This window comes from Impatiens glandulifera, chromosome 1, assembly GCF_907164915.1.
Source record: "Impatiens glandulifera chromosome 1, dImpGla2.1, whole genome shotgun sequence".
Lineage (NCBI taxonomy): Eukaryota > Viridiplantae > Streptophyta > Magnoliopsida > Ericales > Balsaminaceae > Impatiens > Impatiens glandulifera.
This window is the reverse complement of record NC_061862.1, coordinates 54,667,017-54,691,347: the sequence shown is the minus strand read 5'-3', so window position 1 is coordinate 54,691,347 and position 24,331 is coordinate 54,667,017. Positions and strand designations below refer to the sequence as shown.

Genomic DNA, 24,331 nt, shown 5'->3' with positions numbered 1-24,331 from the left:
TTTTTTTTCTTTTCCTTTTCTTTTCCTTTTCCTCAATTTCCCCTTTCTTCCTGTTTTCCTCTCTTCCCCCTACGACTCGCGACCGTTGGCCTTCCCCTCCTCCCGCTTCCATCGCCGAGCATCGCCAAGCTTTCCCGCTTTCGCCCTGTCGAGCAACAAGTAGCCGGACGACTGCCAAGCAGCCGAACGAGCGTCAAGCCCCAGCCGGACGATCGCCAAGCCCCAGCCAAACGTTCTCGTTCTCGTTCTAATCATTCAGAAATTGAGGTTAGTTCTTCTTTCTCGTTCTAATTATTCAATTTCTCGTAACAAACCTCAATGCAATATGCCTAGATTACTGAAGATTAGATTACAAATTATTTTAATGTGTATGAAGTTTAGTTGACTTGAATACAATGTGCAAAGTTCTCAAATGATTAGATTACAAATGATTTAAATGAGTATGAAGTTTAGTTTAGTTCAACTACTTCATTTTAGAAACCTAGATTACTTACTGATGATTTTAATGGTTTTAGTTAGGTTTGAAAAGCTTAGTTAGTTCTAGAGTTAGTTTCAATGTTTTAGAATAAACTTAATGGTTGGTTTGTGAAAGGGGCGAGGATCGGGGGGGGGGGGGGGGGGGTTGAGCGTGAGGCTGGGGTAATGCGTGAGATTGGGCGTGGGGCGAGGGGATAGTGCATGGGGGTAATGCGTGGATCGTGGGTCTTGAGCGTGGGGCGTGGGCGTGGGCTTGGGCGTGAGCTTGGGCATGAGCTTGGGCGTGGACAGGGGCGTGGGTTGGGGCGTGGCGTAGTGCATGGGGCGTGGGGCGTGGGGAAGTGCGTGGGGCGTGGGCTTGGGCGTGGGCTTGGGCGTGGGGTAGTGCGTGGAGCGTGGGGGTGGTGCGTGGCTTCAATTATTAATATGATTTTAATGTTTTTGATCTACCAAACATTGTGTATATGATTTTACTGACTGCTTTCACAAATGGCACCAAAAGAAACCCTTATTAATGATTTTAATGGCCGTGTTTTATGGAAATCCACTGGCCCCAGCTTGGCAAAGATAAAGGAGAGGTTTACTCACCATGATCTTTTGGATAGGGCTTTGCAGACCCAATTCCAGTATATATTCAAAGCCCCGACATTATATTTTTTGGGAACCATACTCCATCAGATGCTTATCAGAAAAATCAGCTCAAATTCGAAGGAGATAAGGTTCTTGGTCAATGGTAAGAAGGTCTACTGGGGCATGAAGGATTATGCATTGGTGACAGGCCTCAACTTTGGTAGATTTCCTTTGGTGGAGGAGTTTGAAGAATGTCCACCCCTTGTTCTCAAATATTTTAAGGGTAAAAAGGATGTTAGACTGAAAGAGCTTGAAGACATTTTCGTCGCATGCTCTGATAAGGAGGATTCATGGAAGATGGGGCTCATATTTCTCATTTACCAGTATCTGTTCACATCTGATAATAGGAGGAAGATAAGTTTGAGAATCTTTCACATGGTGGAAGACATGGAGATGTTCCTCCAATTTCCATGGGGAAAGGTGTCCTTCAGAGCAACCCTGCAGGGTATTGACAAAGATATGAAAGACCTCCGTGGGTTATATCTCGCCAAGAAGAAAAACTGAGAAAAGAAAGACATATGTGATGTCGCTTATACTTTACATGGGTTCGCACTAGCATTCCAAGTGTGGACCTATGAGCTTATCGATACATTCATCTCCAAATTTGTTGAAAGGACATTGGAAGATGATCCTACAAGCCCAAGGATAGTGCTCTATAAATCTTTGAGGAGTTATACCGGACCTGAGGTATCCACAGCCATCCAGAAGTGCAATGTTCGAAGAAAAATTCATGCGTCTGCGGAGGAGAAGCGAATGTACTCTGGGGACGACTTTGAAGATATGACAGACAACATTTATGATGAATTCTTTGAATTTGATAGAAGGAAGAGAAAGATTGAAGTTTGTGAAGAAGAAAAAAAACATGAAAGGACTCTCAAACCGCCGCCAGCCAAGAAGATGAAACTAGCCAAGACAGCTTCCAAGCTCCCTGAAGTTAACGATGAAACTAGCGAAGACAACTCTCATCAAATCCCTTATGCGACGACTCCTCAAACTTATGAAGACAATTCTACATCTTCTACACCCAATCTAGTGTCTCAAGCCCATACTGATGCTGATGCCAAACTTGATGAGCTCACAAAGGATGTGAATGAGATTAAAAGGATGTGAATGAGATTAAAACTGAAATCAAGCTCATCAAGGAGAATAAAAAACTTATAATCACATTATTGAGGAAAATAAAGGAACAAAAGAATGGAGGAGGAGAAGAAAAAGAAGAGGGTGCTACTGAGATGAGGACGAAGAGGAAGAATGACGATGTGCAACTTGATACTGAGATGAGGACGAAGAGGAAGAATGATGAGGTGATGAACAAGATTAAGAATTTTGAGGTGATGAATAAGAGGAAGCAGGATGAAGTTGATACGATGAAGAGAAAGAATGATGAGGTGATGAAGAAGAGGAAGCATGATCAAGTTGATGAGATGAAGAGAAAGAATGATGAGGTGATGAAGAAGAGGAAGAAGGATGATGAGATTAAGAGAAAGATGAATGAGAGGAAGGAGAGGGTATCGAATTTGGCAAAGAAGAGGAAGGCTGATGAGGAGAAGAGGAAGGCGAATGAGTTGGCCATTAAAAGGAAGGCGAATGAGTTGGCCAAGAAGAGGAAGTTGCCAAAGAAGAGGAAGGAGAAGGTATAATTGCACACACTTGAGCCCCACGCCCACCCCACGCTCAACCCCACAATCCACGCTCAAGCCCCACACCACACGCTCAACCCCACGCACAGCCCCACGCCCAAGCCTCACGCTCCACGCTCAACCCCATGCCCAAGCCCCACGCTCCACGCTCAAGCCCCACGCCCCACGCCCCACGCCCAAGCCTCACGCCCCACGCTCAACCCCACGCCCAAGCCTCATGCTCCACGCCCAAGCCCCACGACCCACGCACAACCCCCACGCCCAATGCACAACTCCCATGCTCAACCCAATCTCATTTCATTTTTGATGTATATTAATCTCATTTCATTTTTGATTATGCAGAACGATGAGGAGGAGGAGGACGAGTACGAGGAGACTGAGGAGGAGGAGGAGACTTTGGAGAAGGATGAGGAGACTGATGAGGAGGACGAGGAGACTAGAGAGGAGGAAGAGGAGACTAAGGAGGGGGTGGAGGAGACTTAGGAGAATGACAAGGTATGGTATATAACGTGCCAATCCCTACGTTCCACAATGTATATTAATCTGATTTTTTGATTGTGCAGAACAATGATTCGCGCCCCACGCCAAAAGCCTCTCGCAAATTGAGTTTTGATCGCCCAGAGGATAAGAATGATGATGTGCATGACAAGGATCCAGAGGAGAAGAATGATGATGTGCATGACAAGGATCGCCCAGATGTGGAGGAGGAGAAGAATAAGGAGAAGGAGGTGGGGGTGGAGGAGAAGAATGATAATGTGCCGGACGAGGATTCGCTCCCTACACCCCAATCCTCTCCCAAATTGAAGGATGTGGATGAGGATAAGAATAAAGAGAAGGAGGTGCTGGAGGAGGAGAACAAAGAGGTTGAGGTGGAAGTTGAGAAGAATAAGGAGAAGGAGGTGCTGGAGGAGGAGAACAAAGAGGTGGAGGTGGAAGCTGAGAAGAATAAGGAGAAGGAGGTGCTGGAGGAGGAGAACAAAGAGGTGGAGGTGAAAGCTGAGAAGAATAAGGAGAAGGAGGAGGAGACTAAGAATGACAAGGAGAAGAAAGAGGAGGTGAAGGAGGAGACTAAGAATGACAAGGTATTGCACCACGCCCCACGCCCCACGTTCCACAATGTACATTAATATGATTTTTTGATTGTGCAGGACGAGGATAAGGAGATTGTGAAGGAGGTGATTGTGGAGATTGAGGAGGAGAAGAAGAATAAGGAGAAGGAGGTGATTGTGGAGACTAAGGAGGAGAAAAAGAAGAAGGAGAAGAATAAGGAGAAGGAGGTGAATGATGTGAAAGAATTGACTCCATCACAATTTGTTGGTAAAAGTTTTCGGAGAAAGAAGGTGAAATCGAAACAATTGGGGGACTACACCGACCCTGGTGGGAAAGGGTTTAAACTAAATGATCCGGTTAAGGTTAATCCGCTGTTACGAATTGACAAGGAAAAGATGAAGACTTTGAAGAAATGGTTAAAGAGTGATGGAAAGGATTTCAAGGATTTGACGGTTTGCGATGGAGATCGTTCTTTATTCAACAGATTGCTCAAGCCTCAAGATTGGTTACACGATAAGGTAAGTATTTTTGTTCTTTATTTTTGTTCATTGTTTTTGTTCATTGTGTCCCCACACCCAAGCCCCACGCCCTACGCCCAAGCCCCACGCCCAATCCCCACGCCCCACGCCCCACGCTCAACCCCACGCACAACCCCACGCCCAAGCCTCACGCCCCACGCTCAACCCCACGCCTAAGCCCCACGCCCCACGCCCAATAATTTTTTTTCGCAGGAGATAGATGCAATCTGTCATCTAATGAGACAAAGGGTTGCAGAGTTCCCTAAGACATATCCAAGAAATTTCTCAATTGCTGACTCTAAATTCTCTTAGAAGATGATGAATCGCTATGATATGTTTACCCCGAATCCTGCAGGCCACTAATTCGAAGATTTCATGGAATACGTAGTTGGTGAAGGAAGTAATCATTGGAATATTGTTGATATGATATATGTACGTTTGAACCTGAAGCAGAAGCACTGAGTCCTGTGCAAGATTCATCTACAAGATTGGTGCATATACGTATATGACTGCGAACAGAATATGTTCCCAAAGGATGAATATGACGACTTCATGAAACCGATGTGTGTAATGATGCCGTACTTGCTTGAATAGGGGTTCACCATAGGCGATAAAGAAATGTTTCCACAGATGAAATTGGATAGGATGTCATATTCCATAATACCACACCCAACAGTCCCAAAGACAGCCAAAAGTGGGGACTGTGGAGTTTTTACTATTATGCATTTGGAATACCTTACTGCCTCATTGGATATATCAAATGTGATCACTAAAAATATAAATTTTTGGAGAAACAAATGGGCAGTAAGATTATTCCATCAAATTGTAGACCCCTAATCTAAATTGAATATAAATAGTTAATTAGTTCATTTGTTGGCTTCAAATTTCATTCTTAAATTAGTTAATTATTGTTGTCTTTGTTGGATTTTCCATGTATAACAAAACCTTAAATTAATTCAAAGAATAATATGTAAAGCCCCACGCCCCACGCCCAAGACCACGCACCACGCCCACGCCCAAGCCTAAGCCCAAGCCCCACGCCCCACTCCCAAGCCCCACTCCCCACTCCCAAGCCCCATGCCCCACGCTCCACGCCCCACGCCCCACGCACCACGCCCAAGCCCCACGCCTCACGCCCAAGCCCCAAGCCCCAAGCCCCACGCCCCACGCCCAAACCCCACACCCAAGCTCATGCCCAACCCCACGCCCCACGCCCAAGCCCTAACCTGCACATATATAAACCAACACATGCACATACATGACATATATTAAAAAACAAACACTTGCACAAAACCACCACCTACATATATATATATATATAAATCATGTGGAATAGTCACTAATTCAGTTGGTGCAAAAACATACAACTTAACAAAAAGATACAATTTAACCAAAAGAAATATTGTCTAGAGAATGTGGCAAAGATGAAGATGGTGAAGGTTGGGCCAACTGTGACGGTTGTGAAGGTTGTAACACTTGTGGTCTTGAAGTAGATGGTGCAGGCATCACTGCTTTGCATGTTACCCTGTTATGGCCTCAACCGCCACATGAGTTGCACTGTCTCTGTTCCTTACGAGGCTCACCTTGTGATGACCTACGCTTTGCTGTTGTCTGACCCTTCTTAACCTTGACGGGGGGTTTTAGACAAACTGGTTCCTTGATATTTTCTAGAATATCCCAAGAACCTTCATTGCAAACTGGATAACATGTATCTACATATTCCATGCACCACGCTTCAGGTGTGAAAAACCTGGAAAAAAAATAATATTTAAGTTATATAAATTCAATCTTAGAATTAAAAAATGCAATCATTCTCTAACCTTGAGCAGTACTCATATGGAATAGTTTTCCGAGAATGGGCAGCAGCAAGGGCATGTTTACAAGGAAGACCAGATAGATCAAATACCCCACATGTACAAGTTCGAGTTTGGAGATCAACTTGAAAATCATGTTCACCGTCATTCACATGAAACTCGAATCTTCTAAGCGGATTAACGTTGTAGAATCTGACCTTCTCGGCTTGTTCACGTAAGAACTTTTCATAATATTGAGATAAATGTTCTGTGTGGTTGGAAGCTTTTTCTCTTATATCATGAAACCATTCTTGTAGTGTCATTCGTAAATACTCAGCCAATGTTGATATGGGATATTTCCTAGCATTTCTGCACTGACTATTAAAGCTCTCAGCGTAATTGCTTGTCATTTGATTGTATCGAAAACCAGGAAAAAATGCACGACTCCATCTCTCCACTCCTATCTGTTCCATATAGGCAGCAATCCGAGGGTCCTTGGTCTTGATCTTGTCAAAATGTTGATGAAACTGTGGCATAGTGTATGCGCGTGAAGCCATATCAAACTCATCGTGGCAGTTACTAGTTTTAAATTTGGCCATAATATTCATTTTGATGTGGTATGTGCATGCCGCGTGATGTGCTTCTGGAAAAACAGCAGACAAGGCATTGAAAATACTTGAGTGTCTATCAAATACGAAGATGAGATCCGGGACTAATCCAATTGCCACTCTTAATTGTTGCATGAAATATGTCCAAGAGTTATTATTCTCCGAATCAACGACGCCAAAAGCAACGGGAAATAGTTGTTCATTCGCATCTAATGCAATCGCAACCAATAGTTGACCTTCAATCTTGTGTTTAAGAAAACTGGCATCGACGCACAATACTGGACGACAATACCTGAAACCTCTGATTGAGTAGCCTAGAGACATGAACATATATCTGAAATGGCCATGCTCATCCGTCTGAATGTCAATTATGGTACCTGGGTTATTCTTCGCCAACATGAACAGGTATGATGGCAATTTTCTATATGATTCCTCCACTGCTCCTCGCACCGCCATTAAGGCTTGTTCCCTAGACCTCCAAACCTTATTATATGTCAGCTTAAACCCATAATTTGTCTGCATGTCTTACATTATTTTCTTAGGCATGTGGTCATGGTGATGGTCCATGTACTTACGTTTGATGCACTCCGCAATTACCCATGATGGTGCTTGTCTCACATTCTCATGCCTCGTCAAAATTGAGCATGTGTGTTCATTTACTAATTTTCGAATCTCAAACATCTCTTGAAATTTCCCTTTCACGGCACACAATCTTCACTTGCAATTCTCATTCACACATTTCATAAACCAAAGAACTTTGGTTGACTTTTCGATTTTGAATTCAAAATGATTAGCCATCGCATATCTATGCACCCTCAATTGAAGTTCTTTTTTGTTCTCATAAAACGTACCCACTTTCAATCCGTTTTCAAGGGTTAATTGAGCATGTGTTTCAACCTGGATTGGTTCCTCAACGTGGATGGATGTTTTCCTCATAGGGGAAGTGATGGCTGGCCTGGGTTCAAAGGGGGGGGGGGTACTAGAAACCAATACACTCGGACGCAAACATGGGACTTGTTGTTCTTCATCTTCTGCATGGTGTATGTCATTTTGGGGGAGTGGATCATCATGCTCAAATATAGGGAATTCAGGAACCTCCTCTCTTTGGATTTCATCCGTTGGGTGTGAAGGTAGTGACTTCTCTACTAAAGGGGCTGGAGGGGGGTGCGTGGGGCGTGGGGGGGGGGGGGGCGGGGGGCTGGGGTGTGGGCGTGGGGCGTGGGCGTGGGGCTTGGGCGTGGGGCTTGGGCGTGGGGCGTGATCTTGGGCGTGAGTGGGGCGTGGGCTTGGGGCGTGGATCGTGTGAAGCATACATTAACATACCATTATGACATCATTCAAACGTACCCATTTTGGGGAATACAACATTTCAAATAGAATGAAATGAGAATGAAAGAAACGTACCCATTTTAATGTTGATGCTGGTCGGTTTATCTCAGCTGGGTTCAAAATCCTCCGGTCGTGGATTGCAGTTGGGGGAAGGGGGTCGCGGGGTGGCTGGCAAGGGGTCGCGGGGTGGCTAGCAGTTGGGGGAAGGAGTGGTGGGGTCGCGGTGGGTGGTGGGGATTGGGTATGAGGGGAGGGAACCACGTGGGGGAAATGAGAGGGAAAAGAAGGAAGAAAAGAAAAAGGAAAGAAAAAAAAAAGAAGGAAAATGTTAGTAAAGGTATAATTGGAAATTTTTTATAAAAAAAAAGTTAAAAATTAAAATAGTTTTTTTTTATGGAAGTTAAAAATGGGAATGACCCTCTTTTTTTAGGGTCATTTGATCAAATTTTCCCTCGTTATTATGTTTTAGATTTAATAAGGGACACGCCCGCACACACACTAAACGATATTCATCTTTCATACAATTTTTTCTATTATATTTATATTTTCAATTCTATTCCCAAAATACACGCATTTTTCTATTTAAATCATTAATTAACTTATTAATTACATATCTTACATATTAAACTCATTAATTACTTTATTTTATAAATATAAATATATATAATTAAAATTAATAATACATATATTAAATAAAATATATTATATAAATATTAAAATAATACGTATATTACATAAAAATTAAAAAAATAAATATATATATATATATTTTTTTAATTTTATAAATATAATATATAAAATTAAATTAAATATTACAAATTAATTAATTAATTAAAATAAATATTATACATTAATTACTTTATTTTATAAATATAAATATATATAATCAAAATTAATAATACATATATTAAATAAAATATATTATATAAATATTAAAATAATACGTACATTACATAAAAATTAAAAAAATACATATATATTTTTACTTCATTTTATAAATATTATATATACAATTAAATTAAATATTATAAATTAATTAATTCAAATAAATATTATATACTAAAATAAAATACATTACATAAACTTTTAATATTATATATTATAATAAAAAAATTATATTATAAAAATATAAAAATAAAAAATATTAAATAAAAAATAAAATAACACATGTATATTTTATTTTACTTAATTTTATAAATATAATATATAATTAAAATTAAACATTTTAAATTAAATAATTGAAATAAAAATTATTCACTAAATAAAATAAAATAATATTCAATAAAATAAAATAAATTATATAAAATTTTAATATTATATTTTAAAATAAAATATATTATATTATGTAAACATTAAAATAATATATATATATATATATATATATATATATATATATATATATATATATATATATATATATATATATATATATATATATATATATATATATATATATATTAAAACAATACGTCAGCAATAAATATTCTAAGGTTTATATAATTTATTTTATTTTAAGGTATTTTTAAATAACAATTTTATAAATATTTTAATGTTTATGTAATTTATTTAAGGTTTAATTTATTTTATTTAAGGTTTACGTTATATATTTTATTTTAGTTTATAATATTTATTTAAATTATTTAATTTAGTCTTAATTATATATATTAAATTAAATAAAAATAAAATATTTATGTTATTTTAATATTTATATAATATAATATATAATATTGAAAGTTTATGTAATGTATTTTATTTTAGTTTATAATATTTATTTAAATTATTTAATTTATAATGTTTAATTTTAATTATATATATAATTATATATTTTGTAATTATAAAATTAAGTAAAATAATATATATATATATTATTTTAATATTTATGTAATATATTTTATTTAACAGATATATTATTAATTTTAATTATATATATTTATGTTTAAATTTAAATTTATACAATAAAGTAATTAGGGTAATAAGACCCACACAACCCCGGGAAATTTGAGGAAATAACCTTAAAGATAGAGTTATTTGAGGTGGTGACAAAAGATAAATTTAATTGCGTTCGTGGTCTTTTATTTTTTTTTGACGAAATTGCCCTTTTCGCAAAACGCTAAGGGATTTAGTGTTTCGTGAAGTGGATTAGGTTTTATATAAATACTCAAATTTTTTCATTTCATTCATTTTCTTTCTCTCTCTTCTCTATCTGCTCTTGTTCGACGGCGACGACGAAAGCTACGACGACGGTGACTACGGCTAAGGCGACGTAGGAAAACATCAAAGATAAGAAAACCCTAACACCCTAACCCCGAATCGATGTTCATCATATTTTTCTTATTTCTATTATCTTCATTTCAAACGATTTATGTTGTTTTTAATCAAACCCTAACCCTAAATCAATTTAATCTGATCTTATTGTTCATATTGGTTCATATTTTTGTTTATCTTATTGTTCATATTTGTCGATGATGATATGTGCAGTTTATATGGGTTTCATTTCAGGAAGATTCACTTCGTGTTTCGCTAAGTACTTCGCATTTCGTTAAGTACTTCGCATTTCGCTAAGTACTTCGCGTTTCGCGAATGCACATCGCGTTATGCGAAACGGCACGCGAAGCGGCACGATCGTCACGCGAAGGCACATCGCGTTACGCGATGGCACATTGCGTTACGCGAAGCGGCACGGTCGGCACGCGAAGTGGCACTATCGGCACGCGAAGCGGCACGATCGGCACGCGAAACGGCACGATCAGCACGCGAAGCGGCACGATCGGCATGCGAAGGCACATCGCGTTACGCGCACGCGATGGGTCATCCCATGTAGCGATGGGCCATCCCTTGAGCGTTTTGTTTTACTTTCTGACTCGGATTTTGTTGGCTATTTTCGTTGTTTAATGTTGTTTGCATCTTTTGATGTTGTAAGATTGCCTAGAAAGACAACTGTTTAAGGTGATTAATAATAAACTTATTGTATCTTTTTCACTAGTTTTTAGTGCATGATTATCCAATTGTTGGATTATCTAAAATTTAGTTCTTTGTGACAATTATTTTTTGAGCAATTTATAAGGCCTTGTTATTTTCAAATAACCTTAATTACTATATAAGTTATAGATTTTTAAATAAGTTTATTTGAAATTAATCTCAAATCAGTTGATAGAGTTGAAGATACAATGTTTGTTCATAATATTCAGCATAACCCTAAACCTATTCAAATTAAAACCCTTAAATACTAAGTAAACATTAGCAAAAGTCTCAAGATAACGCAAGACAGACAAATAGGCCTGAATATGAGCATATGACATATTTTTTAATCAAATAAAACAAAGAAAATCATTCTTCATTCAGCTGAAAAACAATAAGAATCAAATTTAGTGTTTTACACAAATCTAAGTACAACTCTGTGCCGCTTCGCGTAACACTTTGTGCCGCTTTGCGTAACGCGATGTGTCTTCGCGTGATGATCGTGCCGTTTCGCGTGCCGACCGTGCCGTTTTGCGTGCCAACCGTGCCGCTTCGCGTAACGCGATGTGCATTCGCGTGATGATCGTGCCAATTCGCATACCGACCATGCCGCTTCGCGTGCCGACCGTGCCGCTTCGCGTGTCGTTTCGCGTAACGCGATGTGCATTCGTGAAACGCGAAGTACTTAGCAAAATGCGAAGTGAATCTTCTTTGAAATAGAACCCATATGATCTGCAAATATCATCATCGACAAATATGAACAATAAGATGAACACAATTATGAACCAATATTAACCAATAAGAACATATTAAATTGATTTAGGGTTAGGGTTTCAATAAAACAACATAAATCTTTTGAAATGAAGATAATAGAAATAAGAACAATATGATGAACATCGACTCAGGGTTAGGGTGTTAGGGTTTTCTTATCTTTGATGTTTTCCTACGTCGCCGTAGCCTTCGTCGCCGCCGTCGAACAAGAGGAGATAGAGAAGAGAGAAAAGAGAGAGAAAGAAAATGAATGAAATGAAAATTTTTGAGTATTTATATAAAACCTAATCCACTTCGCGAAACGCTAAATCCCTTAGCGTTTCGCGAAAAGGGCAATTTCGTCAAAAAAATAAAATAAAAGATCACGAATGCAATTAAATTTATCTTTTACCACCACCTCAAATAACCTCATCTTTGAGGTTATTTCCTCAAATTTCCCCACAACCCCTCTCTTCACTGTTGGAATCTATTGAATTATTTGGTCTTTTAATTGGCTCTTATTAAAAAAAAAGTTATATATTTTTATATTTTGTTGGGTATTGATTTATATAAGATAATGTTTTTTTTTTACAAATTTAATAACATTTATTTGTTGAACTTTATATCTTGATTTTTTTTTTAAGTAATTTTTTCTTAATTTGTTCACAACAAATTCTCTTTTTTAATCTTGCTACAATTGATGAGAAATGTTTAACACACTAGGTTAAACTAAACTTTTTTTTTTCTATAATAGAGTCAAATTGTCACATTCTAGATATAAGACATAGTGCTTTGTTGTGTGGGCTCGGACTCATGATCTCTAGGTGATAGAGTCTTCCATATATATACCTTTTCTTGTTGTTGGAGGGGCGACTGTCCGTTAAACTACCAAAAAATGGTAAACCCATGTGAGAATGACATTGTAGGTGCTTGCGATGGGACAGATGCGACTTTCCGTTCTTGGTTTTGGTGGCATAACCCGTTGCTTCAGTCCCTTTTTTTTTAATTTCTTTAGTCTTTAGGGAGCCAAAACTTGACTTTACTAAACTAATAAAAAATAAAATAAGGAGTAGAGGTACCCACCTTTATTAGCTAGCCATATCTTTCTGGGTGGGACTGAGAGAAAGAAAGGACGGGGGCAACCATACATGGTACTTCTCGACCGTGTCTCCGAGGGAAAGTTGAACGAGCGACTCATGAATGCTGTCGGGTCGGACGAGCCAATAACTCGAACACGTTCAGTCTGTTTTTTAAGCAAGAATCACAACCTTACCTTCACCATGATACGGACTCCAAGTTCTGGCAAAGCACGAGGGTTTTTCATCATATTTTGACCTTGATGATTTCAAATATCTTATGTAATTCAATTTTTTTTATATTTAACTAATTTAATTAATAAATTCGTTAAAAAGTAAATACTTAATACTTTTTAACCGATAAAATGAGAAAATGATAATAAACCAATTTTTAATAATATATACCTATATATGGATTTTTAAGAATAAATATGTTAAAGTATATATCTATAAATGTTTTATAGCTAAACTATTAAAGATAAGTAGATGGGTATACTCAATTAATTTTATAAGGGAAGAAATTAATTTTTTTTTATAAAAAAAACTAAGATTGTTGAAGGATTTGAGAACATATTTTCCATTAAAAAAAATACATAATGCTATTGACAAACAAATAGAGACAATATTTAGGGTTGGCTTCCTCCCATTATCATCATCAACGATTTGAACATAGGCTCTTTGACTGATTTCCACAATATAATATAATGATAAATGGTCAAAATAACAAATTAGAGCTTCTTGTTGGGGTCAGTTGCAATTTAGGATATTTTTTTTTAAGTTTTACAATTTGAGACTCCTTATGGGTCAACTGTATTTTGGAACATATTTTTTCGAACTTCACAATTTGGGGCTACTTATTAAGGACAATTCCAATTTGGGACATTTTCTTTTAAAACTCACAATTTAGGACCCCGCAATGGTAGGTTTATACAGGATGAGGTTTTTCCTAACGGACATGAACGTTCATAATAAAAAAATGTATTAAATGGCCTTTATAATTAAAAAATTAATATTGACATGTACTTCTAAATGTCACATATTTTTTTTAATAATGTCAATTTAAAGACAAAAAAATAAATGAAAAAGAAAATCCTACAACCATCCCAATTCAAATTAAACTATATCACTGACTCCATCCCTTACACTTTAGTTTTACTCCCTATCCTTCACTCCCCTATCCTTCACCTTACGACGCTCGACTACCTTCACCCTACCCTAACTCTCATTCTCTTCCTATCGCGATGAAATGAAGTTGAGTTGGCTTAGGTCATTTAAAATTATGTGTCACTACTAATTTTTTAATTATAAAGACAACGTAATATATTTTTTTACGGATGTCCATGTCCGTTAGGGCAAAACCTCATTTTGTATCAACCTAAAAATGCGGAGCCCCAATTTTTGAAACTCAAAAGAAGATGTCCCAAATTATAATAGTCCCCAATAAAGAGCCCCAAATTGCAATTGACCTCCAATAAAAAAATCTCAAATTGTGAAGTTCAAAAAAAGAGATCCCAAATTGCAATTACCTCCAATAAAGAGTCCTAATTTCTTATTTCGGTCATGATAAATTGTGCTTTGCTAAATTCACCCTATTGTTATTTGAATTATTCATCAATATGGCTTACGTACTATAAATATCATGTCTTGAGAAAAATATCATAAATCAAGATTGTTTCGGTTGTTATCTTGATATAATTAAATTTTGGTCTCTACCAAAAAAAAAAAAAAAGTTAGAAAATTATTAATTATCATTTGAGACGTATTTGCATTTCTATGCAAATTCAATTTTAGGGAGAGAAACTTGATAGAGAAGAATGAGGTTATTAAAGAGTAATATATTTTGTCATTGAAAAAAAAAATTCTAGTCAATTGAATTAATTTGAATTCCAATTAATTTATTATAAAATAAATCTAGACAACTTAGAAAAAAATGGTTATATAGGGGATCTCTCACTAACTTTTGATCAACCAAGAAAACAAATTGTTATACGGAAGGATCTCTCACTAACTTTTGATCAACCATATTCATAATAATGATGGTGGGGTCATTCCGATTAACTTATAAAAGAGGAAGTAAGTTCATGAATCAAGGCGACATATTAGGTGGATAGGAAAAAAAAATGTAAAATGCTTGGAAAATACACATTTTGGTTTCTAAAATCCTGAAATGTATGTGGATAGGAGGAAAAAAATTTAAAATTATTATAGGACAAAAAAATGTGCATTTTGGGAGATGGAGACAACATAACAGACACAACAAATTTGTGACATCCTCGCTAAATTTATCATTCCTCTAAAAGAAAAATGTTTAAAATTCAAAACAAACCACTCAAACAAAATTACTTGTTTAAGTTATGTATTCATATTTACAATAATAATTTTATTAAAATATAAATTATACAATGTTTTAAAATTTTAGTTTCATTTAAATTTTTAATAAAATTAATAATTTTAATTAAAATAATAAATCAAAAGATATTTTGAAATTATCATTTTATTTTAAATTTTAATAAGATCAATAATTTAATTTAAAATATTAAATCATAAAATATTTTGAAATTATCTGTTTATTTTAAATTTTAATGAGATTGATAATTTTATTTAAAATAATTAATCAGAAAATATTTTGAATTTTGAAAATTAATAATTTTTTAAAAAATAATAAAGCATAAAATATTTAGAATTAAATTTTATTTAAAATAAAAAATCATAAAATGTTTTGAAATTATAATTTTATTTTAAATTTTAATCATATTAATAACTTTATTTAAAATAATAATCATAAAATATTTTGAAATTATCAATTTATTTTAATAAGATTATTAATTTTAATTTATATATATATTCTATTTTTAAATATTCAATAATAATTTAAAATAAAAATATTTAAATCAATCAATTGTTTTAAAAAAAATTGAAATATTTATATAACACATCTTATTTAAAATAATTATTAAATAAATAAGACTTTACTAATAATGTTGTAGTATAAAATAATTTATAATTTTTTTTAATAAGATTAACAATTTTATTTTTTATATAAAAAATGATTTAAAAAATATATTTTAAATAAATAAATTTTAAAATATATTATTAATGATTTTTTAATGCATGTACAATGGAATTAACTTCTTTAATCCTATTAATTTATAAAAAAAATAAATATATAGTTGTATTGATTTTATTTATAAAATTAACAAAAATAAAATATAATAATAATAATAATAATAAAAGAAATTTAAAAGAAATAAAATGATATATTTTTAAATTATTATTTTATTTGAAATTTTAATAAGATTTATAATTTTATTTAAAATAATAAATCATAAAATATTTTGAAATTATAATTTTATTTTAAATTTGAATGAGATTATTAATTTTATTTAAATTAATAAATATTTAGTAAAATTAATATATATATATATATATATAATACTTTTGAAATATGTTGATGTGAATTGAGATTAAAAAAATAAATAAATTTTTAAGTGCCTCTACCTTACCTTAATTCATATAAAGAAACAAAACAAATTAAATTTAAAATTTGTTCTCCAAATGTATGGTTAGCTATAACAAGCAAGTAGGAATCTAAATAAATCCCCTGGAATATAATATCAACTTTCTCCAAAATATTGGAGTAAATATGTACAAGAAACGAGTCTACAAGTATCAATGTGTCTGACAAGTCCTGATTCATGAAAATTAAAGATGAAAAATGAAAAACTTAATAATAATTCATTGGCCTTATAAATAAACACACAAGGTAATCACATAGCGTACCGTTAAATACGAATTTTCATTAAAAAAACAGCAAATTCATAGCAAGGTTATTGTAGTTGAGTAATAAAATTAAGAGTCTATCAATTCTACCACCAAACATTTAGCAATGATCTAATAATAGTTGTTTGTATTTTCTTAATTAGACAGTTAGAGTATAATATAATATAATATATTTATAAAATAATATATATAAAGTGTGATAATATTAATATTATATTATTTAGTTTCCTTATATGTAAATTATAATGTCTATATATTAGACATAATCTATGTAACCATTAATAACAATTCAATACAATTTTTCTCTCTTTCTCTTTTGTTTAATATGGTATCAGAGTCTTGTTATCGTTCTTGAGTCAATAAAGTGATAGTCTTCCACTGTCTCCATCAATGGTTACCTTAGTCATTGATGGAGGGCTCTAATAATTTATTATTAATATTATTTTTTGTCGATAGTCTTAAGCAACTTATTTGGGATTTTGGATTTCATTTGAGTGGATTTGTTTTCGTCTAGTTGGATTGGGAATTTTGGTAGCTTAGTGGAATTGAGTATGGTTGTTTTGTTCTTAAGTGAGGTGGGTAACTTGGACGGATCGAATGTTGATTTGGTTGAATTAGCTAGTTTAGAATAATGTTGGTTTTATTATTAGTCTTGGATGAGAGGAAATCGAAAGTGAGTTTTTGAAGCATGGTTTGATTGGTTTTGGTTTTGGTTGTTGTTGAGAATAGGGAGTTGAATTTGGTTTAGATTTTCCCTAAGTTTGTAGAGTTTGATTTGATTGGTTTGGTTTGGTTGTTGTGGGTTGTTGATTTCAGTTTGGGTTTTTGGAGGAGTTTGTGAAACTTGGTTTGATTGATTTTGGTTTGGTTGGTCTGAATTGAAGAAGAGATGTTTTTTTGGTGGATGGTCAATGGATTGGACAAAAGAGAAAAGAGAAAGAAGAGAAGAAGATTAAGAATAATGCGTAACTTCTTATTGTTCGCGCTTTCGTTTTCTGATTGTCAAACTCTCAATGCTTATTGTTTTTTCATCGTGAGTTTGAGTGGGTATGTTAGAGTATAATATAATATATTTGCAAGATATTATCACAATATTATAAATTGTGATAATATCAATATTATATTATTTAGTTTATTTATATGTCAATTATAATGTCTATATAATAGACCTAATCTATGTAACCATGAATAATAATTCAATACAATCTTTCACTTTTTCTCTTTTGTTTAACAAGACTTTCTTAATTATATATATATATATATATATATATATGTTCATCCGCGCATAAATATGAAACAGTTGAAAATAAAATAAAAAATGCTATAGATATGTTTCGAACTTGCAACCTAACAAAAAATAAAAGTACAGCCCTTAAACAAACTAAGTTAATAAGACTTTATATTTTAAATTCAACACTAAATTTGATGAACGTACGACATTCCTAACAATATAAGTTCAGCATTTTAACTAACATATATATATATATATATAATGATTATTTTGAATTTGTTTGGTTTGTCGAGTCGAGAGTTATGGTTAATTTGGATATATATGTGAGAGTAATAGATAATTAGGTTGGATCGTGGATTGACCCGCTCAAAAACTTGAAACGATTAAAAAATAAATAAATAAAAAATGCTATATTTATGTTTCGAACTTACAACATAACAAAACAAGTACAACCTTTTAACCAACTAAGCTAATAAAACTTTATAATTTAAATTCAAAACCAAATTTGATGAACGTGCGACATTCCTAAAAATATAACTTCACATTTTTAACTAACTAATATATATATTATACATAGGAAATAATTATTTGGGCTCCTATGAGGGGATAATTGCAATTTGGGACCTCTTCTTTTGAACCTCATAATTGAGACTTTTTATTAGAGGTCAATTGCAATTTGGAACCTCTTCTTTTGAACCTCACAATTTAGGACTCCTTATTGGGGCTAATTGCAATTTGGGACCTCTTCTTTTAAGCCTCACAATTTGGGGATCCATATTGTCAAGTTTGTACAAAATGGGGTTTTGCCCTGACGAACATAGACGCCCGTCAAAAAATTGTATTACGTGACATTTATAATTAAAAATTTAAAAGTGATGCATAATTCTAAATGCCCTAAATCCGACTCTACTTCATCTCATCGCGATGTGAAGAGGAGGAGAGTCAAGGTAGGATGAGGGTAGTCGAGCATCATGCGAGGTGAAGGGTAGGAGAGTCAAACTAGGGTGAAAAGGAAGGAGTCGGAGATGAAATTTAATTTGAGTCGGGATGGATGTAGGATTTTCTATTTCATTTTTTGTATTTAATGAATTCAAATTTATTAAAAAAAAATATGTGACATTTAAAAGTAAATTTCACTATTAATTTTTTTAATTATAAAGGCCATGTAATACATTTTTTGACGAACGCTAATGTTCGTTAGGGCAAAATCTCATTTTGTATAAACTTGAAAATGCAGAACCCTAAATTACATGGTTCGAAAGTACAAGTCCCAATTTGGAATTGGCCTCAATAAGGAGCCAAAATTGTAAGGTTCGAAAGAAGAGGTCTCAAACTATAATTGACTCAAATAAGAAGCCTCAAATTGTGAAGTTCAAAGAAGATGTCTCAAATTACAATTGACACCAATAAGGAGCCCTAATTTGTTATTTCGGCCTTTATATATATAATAATGCTTAATTTGAATTTGTTTGGTTTACTGGGTCGAGAGCTATGATTAATTTTGGTACATATGTGAGAGTAAATGGATACTTGAGTTGAATTATGGGTTGACCCGCCTATAAACTTGAATGGTTAAAAATAAAAATACTATATATATATATATATGTTTCAAACTTACAACCTAACAAAACAAGTACAACCCTTTAACTAAATGTGATTGAGGTGTGGTTTTTTGAAGGATAATAGGTCAGTAACAAATGAGAGTGGTTAAAAATATGAATCAAATATTTGATTGACCAAAGTGTGAGGTCACGAGGTTAAATGTCGATTAAGATTCATGGTTTATTTTCCTATGGATAAGAGACATGTGAAAGTGTGATTGGAATGTGGTTTGCTAATGGATAAGAGGTGGATAACAAAAGATCGTGATGTCACAAGATTAGAGGTCGATTGAGATTGGTGGTTGGTTTGCTGAAGGATAAGAAGCATGTGAAACTGTGATTGAGATTGGTGGTGGGTTTTTTAAGGAATAGAAGACATTTGAAAATGTGATTGAGATTGGTGATTGATTTACTGAAGGATAAGAGGAGTGTAAAAATATGATAAAGAGACATATGAAAAAGTGTGAGTCACAACTCACAAGATGTCGACTAATTAACTAATTGATAATAAATATTAAATACAAAATATATACACTCAATATATATACCTAACAAAATAAGTACAACCCTTAAACCAAATGTGATTGAGGTGTGGTTTTTTGAAGGATAATAGATCAGTAACAAATGAGAGTGGTTAAAAATATGAATCAAATATTTGATTGACCAAAGTGTGAGGTCACTAGGTTAAATATCGATTAAGATTAGTGGTTTATTTTTCTATGGATAAGAGACATGTGAAAGTGTGATTGAGATGTGGTTTGCCAATGGATAAGAGGTGGATAACAAAAGATCGTGAGGTCACAAGATTAGAGGTCGATTGAGATTGGTGGTTGGTTTGCTGAAGGATAAGAAACATGTGAAACTGTGATTGAGATTGATGGTTGGTTTTTTGAGGAATAATAGACATTTGAAAATGTGATTGAGATTGGTGATTGATTTACTAAAAGATAAGAGGAGTGTGAAAATATGATAAAGAGACATATGAAAAAGTGTGAGTCACAACTCACAAGATGTCGACTAATTAACTAATTGGTAATAAATATTAAATACAAAATATATATACACACAAAATTATTTGAACAATCTCAAATAGTCTAGTAGTTAAGGTTCAAATCCTAAAACCTACAAATTTAAAAGTGAGTATTATAAATATTTGAGATATCGATGTTAAAGAATGCATTATTAAGTATAATATATGGTGGCACAACTTTTAAGTAAGGGATAAGAGGCATGCGAAAGTGTGAGGACATATTTATTGGTTGGTTTGAAGAGCATATAAAAATGTGTGGTCACGAGATGGAGGTCGGGTGGTGGGTGATTTGTCAGTCGAAGGAATAAAGAGACATGCAAAAAAGTGTGAATCACAAGATGATGGTCAATTAAGGGGTGGGGGTTAGTGGTTGGTTTGAAGAGGTATAAGATGTGTGTGATCAATTGATATTGGTTGTTGATTTTTTGAAGTGGGGATAAAAGAGATCGTCTAAGATTGGTGGGTTATTTACCGATGAAATAAAGAGGCATGTGAAAAAGTGTGAGTCACAAGATGATGGTCAATTGGAGGATTAATGGTTGATTTGATGAGGGATAAGAGGTGTGTGATCGATTGAAATTGGTTGTTGATTTGTTGAAATGGGAGGTAAAAGAGGTCAACTAAGATTGGTGAGTGGTTTTCCTAGGGGATAAAGAGACATATGAAAAAGTGTGAGTCACAAGAGGTCGACTAAGATATGTGGGTGGTTTTTCAAAAGGCTAAAGAGGTGTGTAAGGTTACGATATGAAATGTCAATTGGGATTTGGTGGTTAGTTTGCCAAAGTGAGGGTAATATAAGATATCTTCTTAATAAATTAGAAATTAGTGGTTAAAAATATATGAATGAGGTGTTGATTGACCTAAGTGGTCAATTGAGAGATTGATTGTTTATTTGTTGAAGTGGGGGTAAAAGAAGTCGCGATAAGAGTAAGTATTATGAGATGCGAGGTGGGGATTTTGTTGATTTGCTGGGATAAAATATCGATAATAAAAGGAGATATCGACGGTTAAAAATATATAAATGAGATGTTGATTGACTGGAGTATAAACGTGTGTGTGAGGTCACAAAATTAGATTTCGAAATTAGGATTGATGAGTGGTTTGCCAATGGGATAAAAAGACATATGAAAAAGTATGAGTTACAAAATAAGATGTCGAATTGGGAGACTATGTTTGGTTTGACGAGTGATAAGAGGTGTGTGAAAGTGTGTGTAAGGTTATGAGATGAGATGAGATGACATGACATGAGACGTCGATTGAGATTTGGTGGTTGATTTTTTGAAAGTGAAGAATAATTTAAGAGGTTGGTAACAAATGAGATATTATTAGTTAAATATATATGAATGCTATGTTGATTACTGAAATGTAAATGTGTATGAAGTCAAAAGATTATAGATCGATTGTGATTGGTGAGTTATTTGTCGAGGGGACAAAAAGACATATGAAAAAGTGTGAGTCACAAGATGAGAGGTCGATTAAGGGATCAGTGTTGGTTTGACGAGGATAAGAGGTGTGTGAAAGTGTGTGAGGTCACGAGATGAAATGTCGATTGAGATTTAGTGGTTAGTTTACCGAAGTGGTGTAAAAAGAGAGGTCACTGTAATATAAAAAAGGATGATAATAAATGAGATATTAGTGATTAAAATACACTAGTAAAAAAAGATCTTATAGCGATTGTTCATAAACCAATCGCCTTTAATCGATAAAAGTCTTCTCGTTGTTGCCTTAATTGGCAACGACGATTGGTAGATGACCAATCACTATAGTCTTATAGCGATTGGTTATTAAACCAATCACATTTTCCATATAGTCAACCAATCACAGTTTTCTAATGAGTGTATAGCGATTGGTTATTGGACCAATCACAATTTCCTAATGAGTCTATAGTGATTGGTATAACAACCAATACCAATCGCCATAGACTCATTAGAAAATTGTGATTGGTCAAATAACCAATCGCTAAATGCTAATATAAATAAAATATTACATTCAATATTATTACAATAATACCTATAAAACTGAAAATTTAACTACCATAGTTAAACCGTAAACACATTGAACCAATATCATCATAACTAATGTTATTAAACAAACACACAACCAAAATATTACCAAGATCATAACAAAATTAAGTTTTTAACACAAACACCAACATTTGAAATCAAAGTAGTATTACACCAACATTTGAAATCTAACCAAAATTATAATAAAAGTTCTTACTTAATTTGCGTCTTCCCTAGAATTATCGTCGTCTTATTGTTGGGATTGCACAGGTGGAATTGCGGTTGATGACCCTTGACCTGATGATTGACCGTCAAGATTAATAAACTAGGCGAATAATGTAAGATCTATCGATGCATCTCTGGACATAAACTATGACTTAAAATGCATCATCTCGGCCCTCTCCATCCTCAACCTCTCTTCTATTCTAGCTCCCATTCTAGCTTCCATATTAGCTTCCATTTGAGCCTTCTCCATCCTCAATCTCTCTTCCATTTTCTCTTCCATTTGACTCTTAACCATGTTTTCTATATCATCGATTTTTCTTTGCATTGTCACATTCTCTCGATGTAGTTCTTTTTTGGATATTGCAGGCCGTTTAACTTTGGAAGCTAAAACTGATCTCATACCTATAATATTTCCCTTGTCTTGAGGACCAAAAACTCCTTCAGCCAAATCGACATAAAAAATGTCGGGACGTTCAGCTCGCAATTGTCTTAATTAATCCTACAACAAAATATGTTAATACCAATATTAGATAAAATGTAAAGTAAACATATTTTATATACTTACCACTTTCTTTAGTATGTGCGGATCAACAGTTTTATTCTTTTTGGTCCTAGTTGCCAAAACAAATTTTCATAGGTTGGAACTGATCATTCTTGAACTTTCTGAGAATGTAAGTTAAATTTCAATTCATTTGAAAAAAGAGTTAAAAAATAAGTCTTACCATTTCTCGCTGCAACTGTGTAAAAGATTTGCTACCAGAACGATGTGCATATTTTATTTTATTTTGTTTTCTATGTTGGTAGCACTTTGATTTTTCTACCAATTGTCACCCCGATTTTGATGATTCATAATATCCTTTCTAGTGGGATCTCGAGTGAGAACTCTACCTTTCAAATTGCGTACTTGTCTAATAATCTCACATCCCAATAATAATTGAGGTGCACTTCTCAATTCGATAGTGCCATCGAACAATTCCTTTTATCTACGAAATTTATGATTTGGTGGGAGAAATTGTCGATGACACATGTAACACTATTTATTACCATTTGTCAATCTCATGGAGCAAATGTTCTTATTACAAAATGGGCATGCTAATTTTCCCTTCGTACTCCATCCAGACAAATTTGAATAAGCAGGAAAGTTGTTTATTGTCCACATTAAACTAGCACGCAATTTAAAGTTATGAGAAGTTGAGACGTCATAAATATCTACGCCGATGCTCCACAACTCACTTAATTCGTCAATTAACGACTATAAAAATACATCAATTGCATCACATGGACTCTTTGGACCCGGAATTAACATGAATAGTATAAAATTGGAAAGTTCATGCAAAGTGTTGGAGGAACGTTATAAGGAATGGGGATCACTAGCCAAATGTTATACGATGTCTTTCAATTTGCAAACTGTTGAAAACCATCATTTGCGAGACCAAGTCTTACATTACGAGGCTCAATTGCAAAATTTGGATAATCTTCATCGAATGATTTCCATGCCAAAGAATCAGCGGGATGTCGCAAAACTTCATCATCAACCTTTGTATCTTTGTGCCACGTCATTAAATGAGCAATTTTAGAACACATATACAATCTTTGCAATCTCGGTATTAATAGGAAGTAACGTAACACCTT

The 24,331-nt window shown here is 34.0% G+C and overlaps 2 protein-coding genes across 2 annotated transcripts; one reads left to right on the top strand and one right to left on the bottom strand.

The window, feature by feature from the left end:
• The first annotated feature begins 2,004 nt into the window (after nt 1-2,004).
• On the top strand, nt 2,005-4,909 carry LOC124928256 (DNA ligase 1-like). Its single transcript, XM_047468782.1, has 5 exons — nt 2,005-2,193; nt 2,292-2,741; nt 3,311-3,829; nt 3,896-4,315; nt 4,835-4,909. Exons 1-5 carry the CDS (start codon nt 2,005-2,007, stop codon nt 4,907-4,909), a joined length of 1,653 nt encoding a protein of 550 aa, XP_047324738.1.
• A 942-nt stretch (nt 4,910-5,851) lies between these two features.
• LOC124928243 lies at nt 5,852-7,238 on the bottom strand. Its single transcript, XM_047468780.1, has 3 exons — nt 6,769-7,238; nt 6,136-6,477; nt 5,852-6,065 (listed from the first exon to the last, which is right to left on the bottom strand). Exons 1-3 carry the CDS (start codon nt 7,236-7,238, stop codon nt 5,852-5,854), a joined length of 1,026 nt encoding a protein of 341 aa, XP_047324736.1.
• Nucleotides 7,239-24,331: the final 17,093 nt, after the last annotated feature.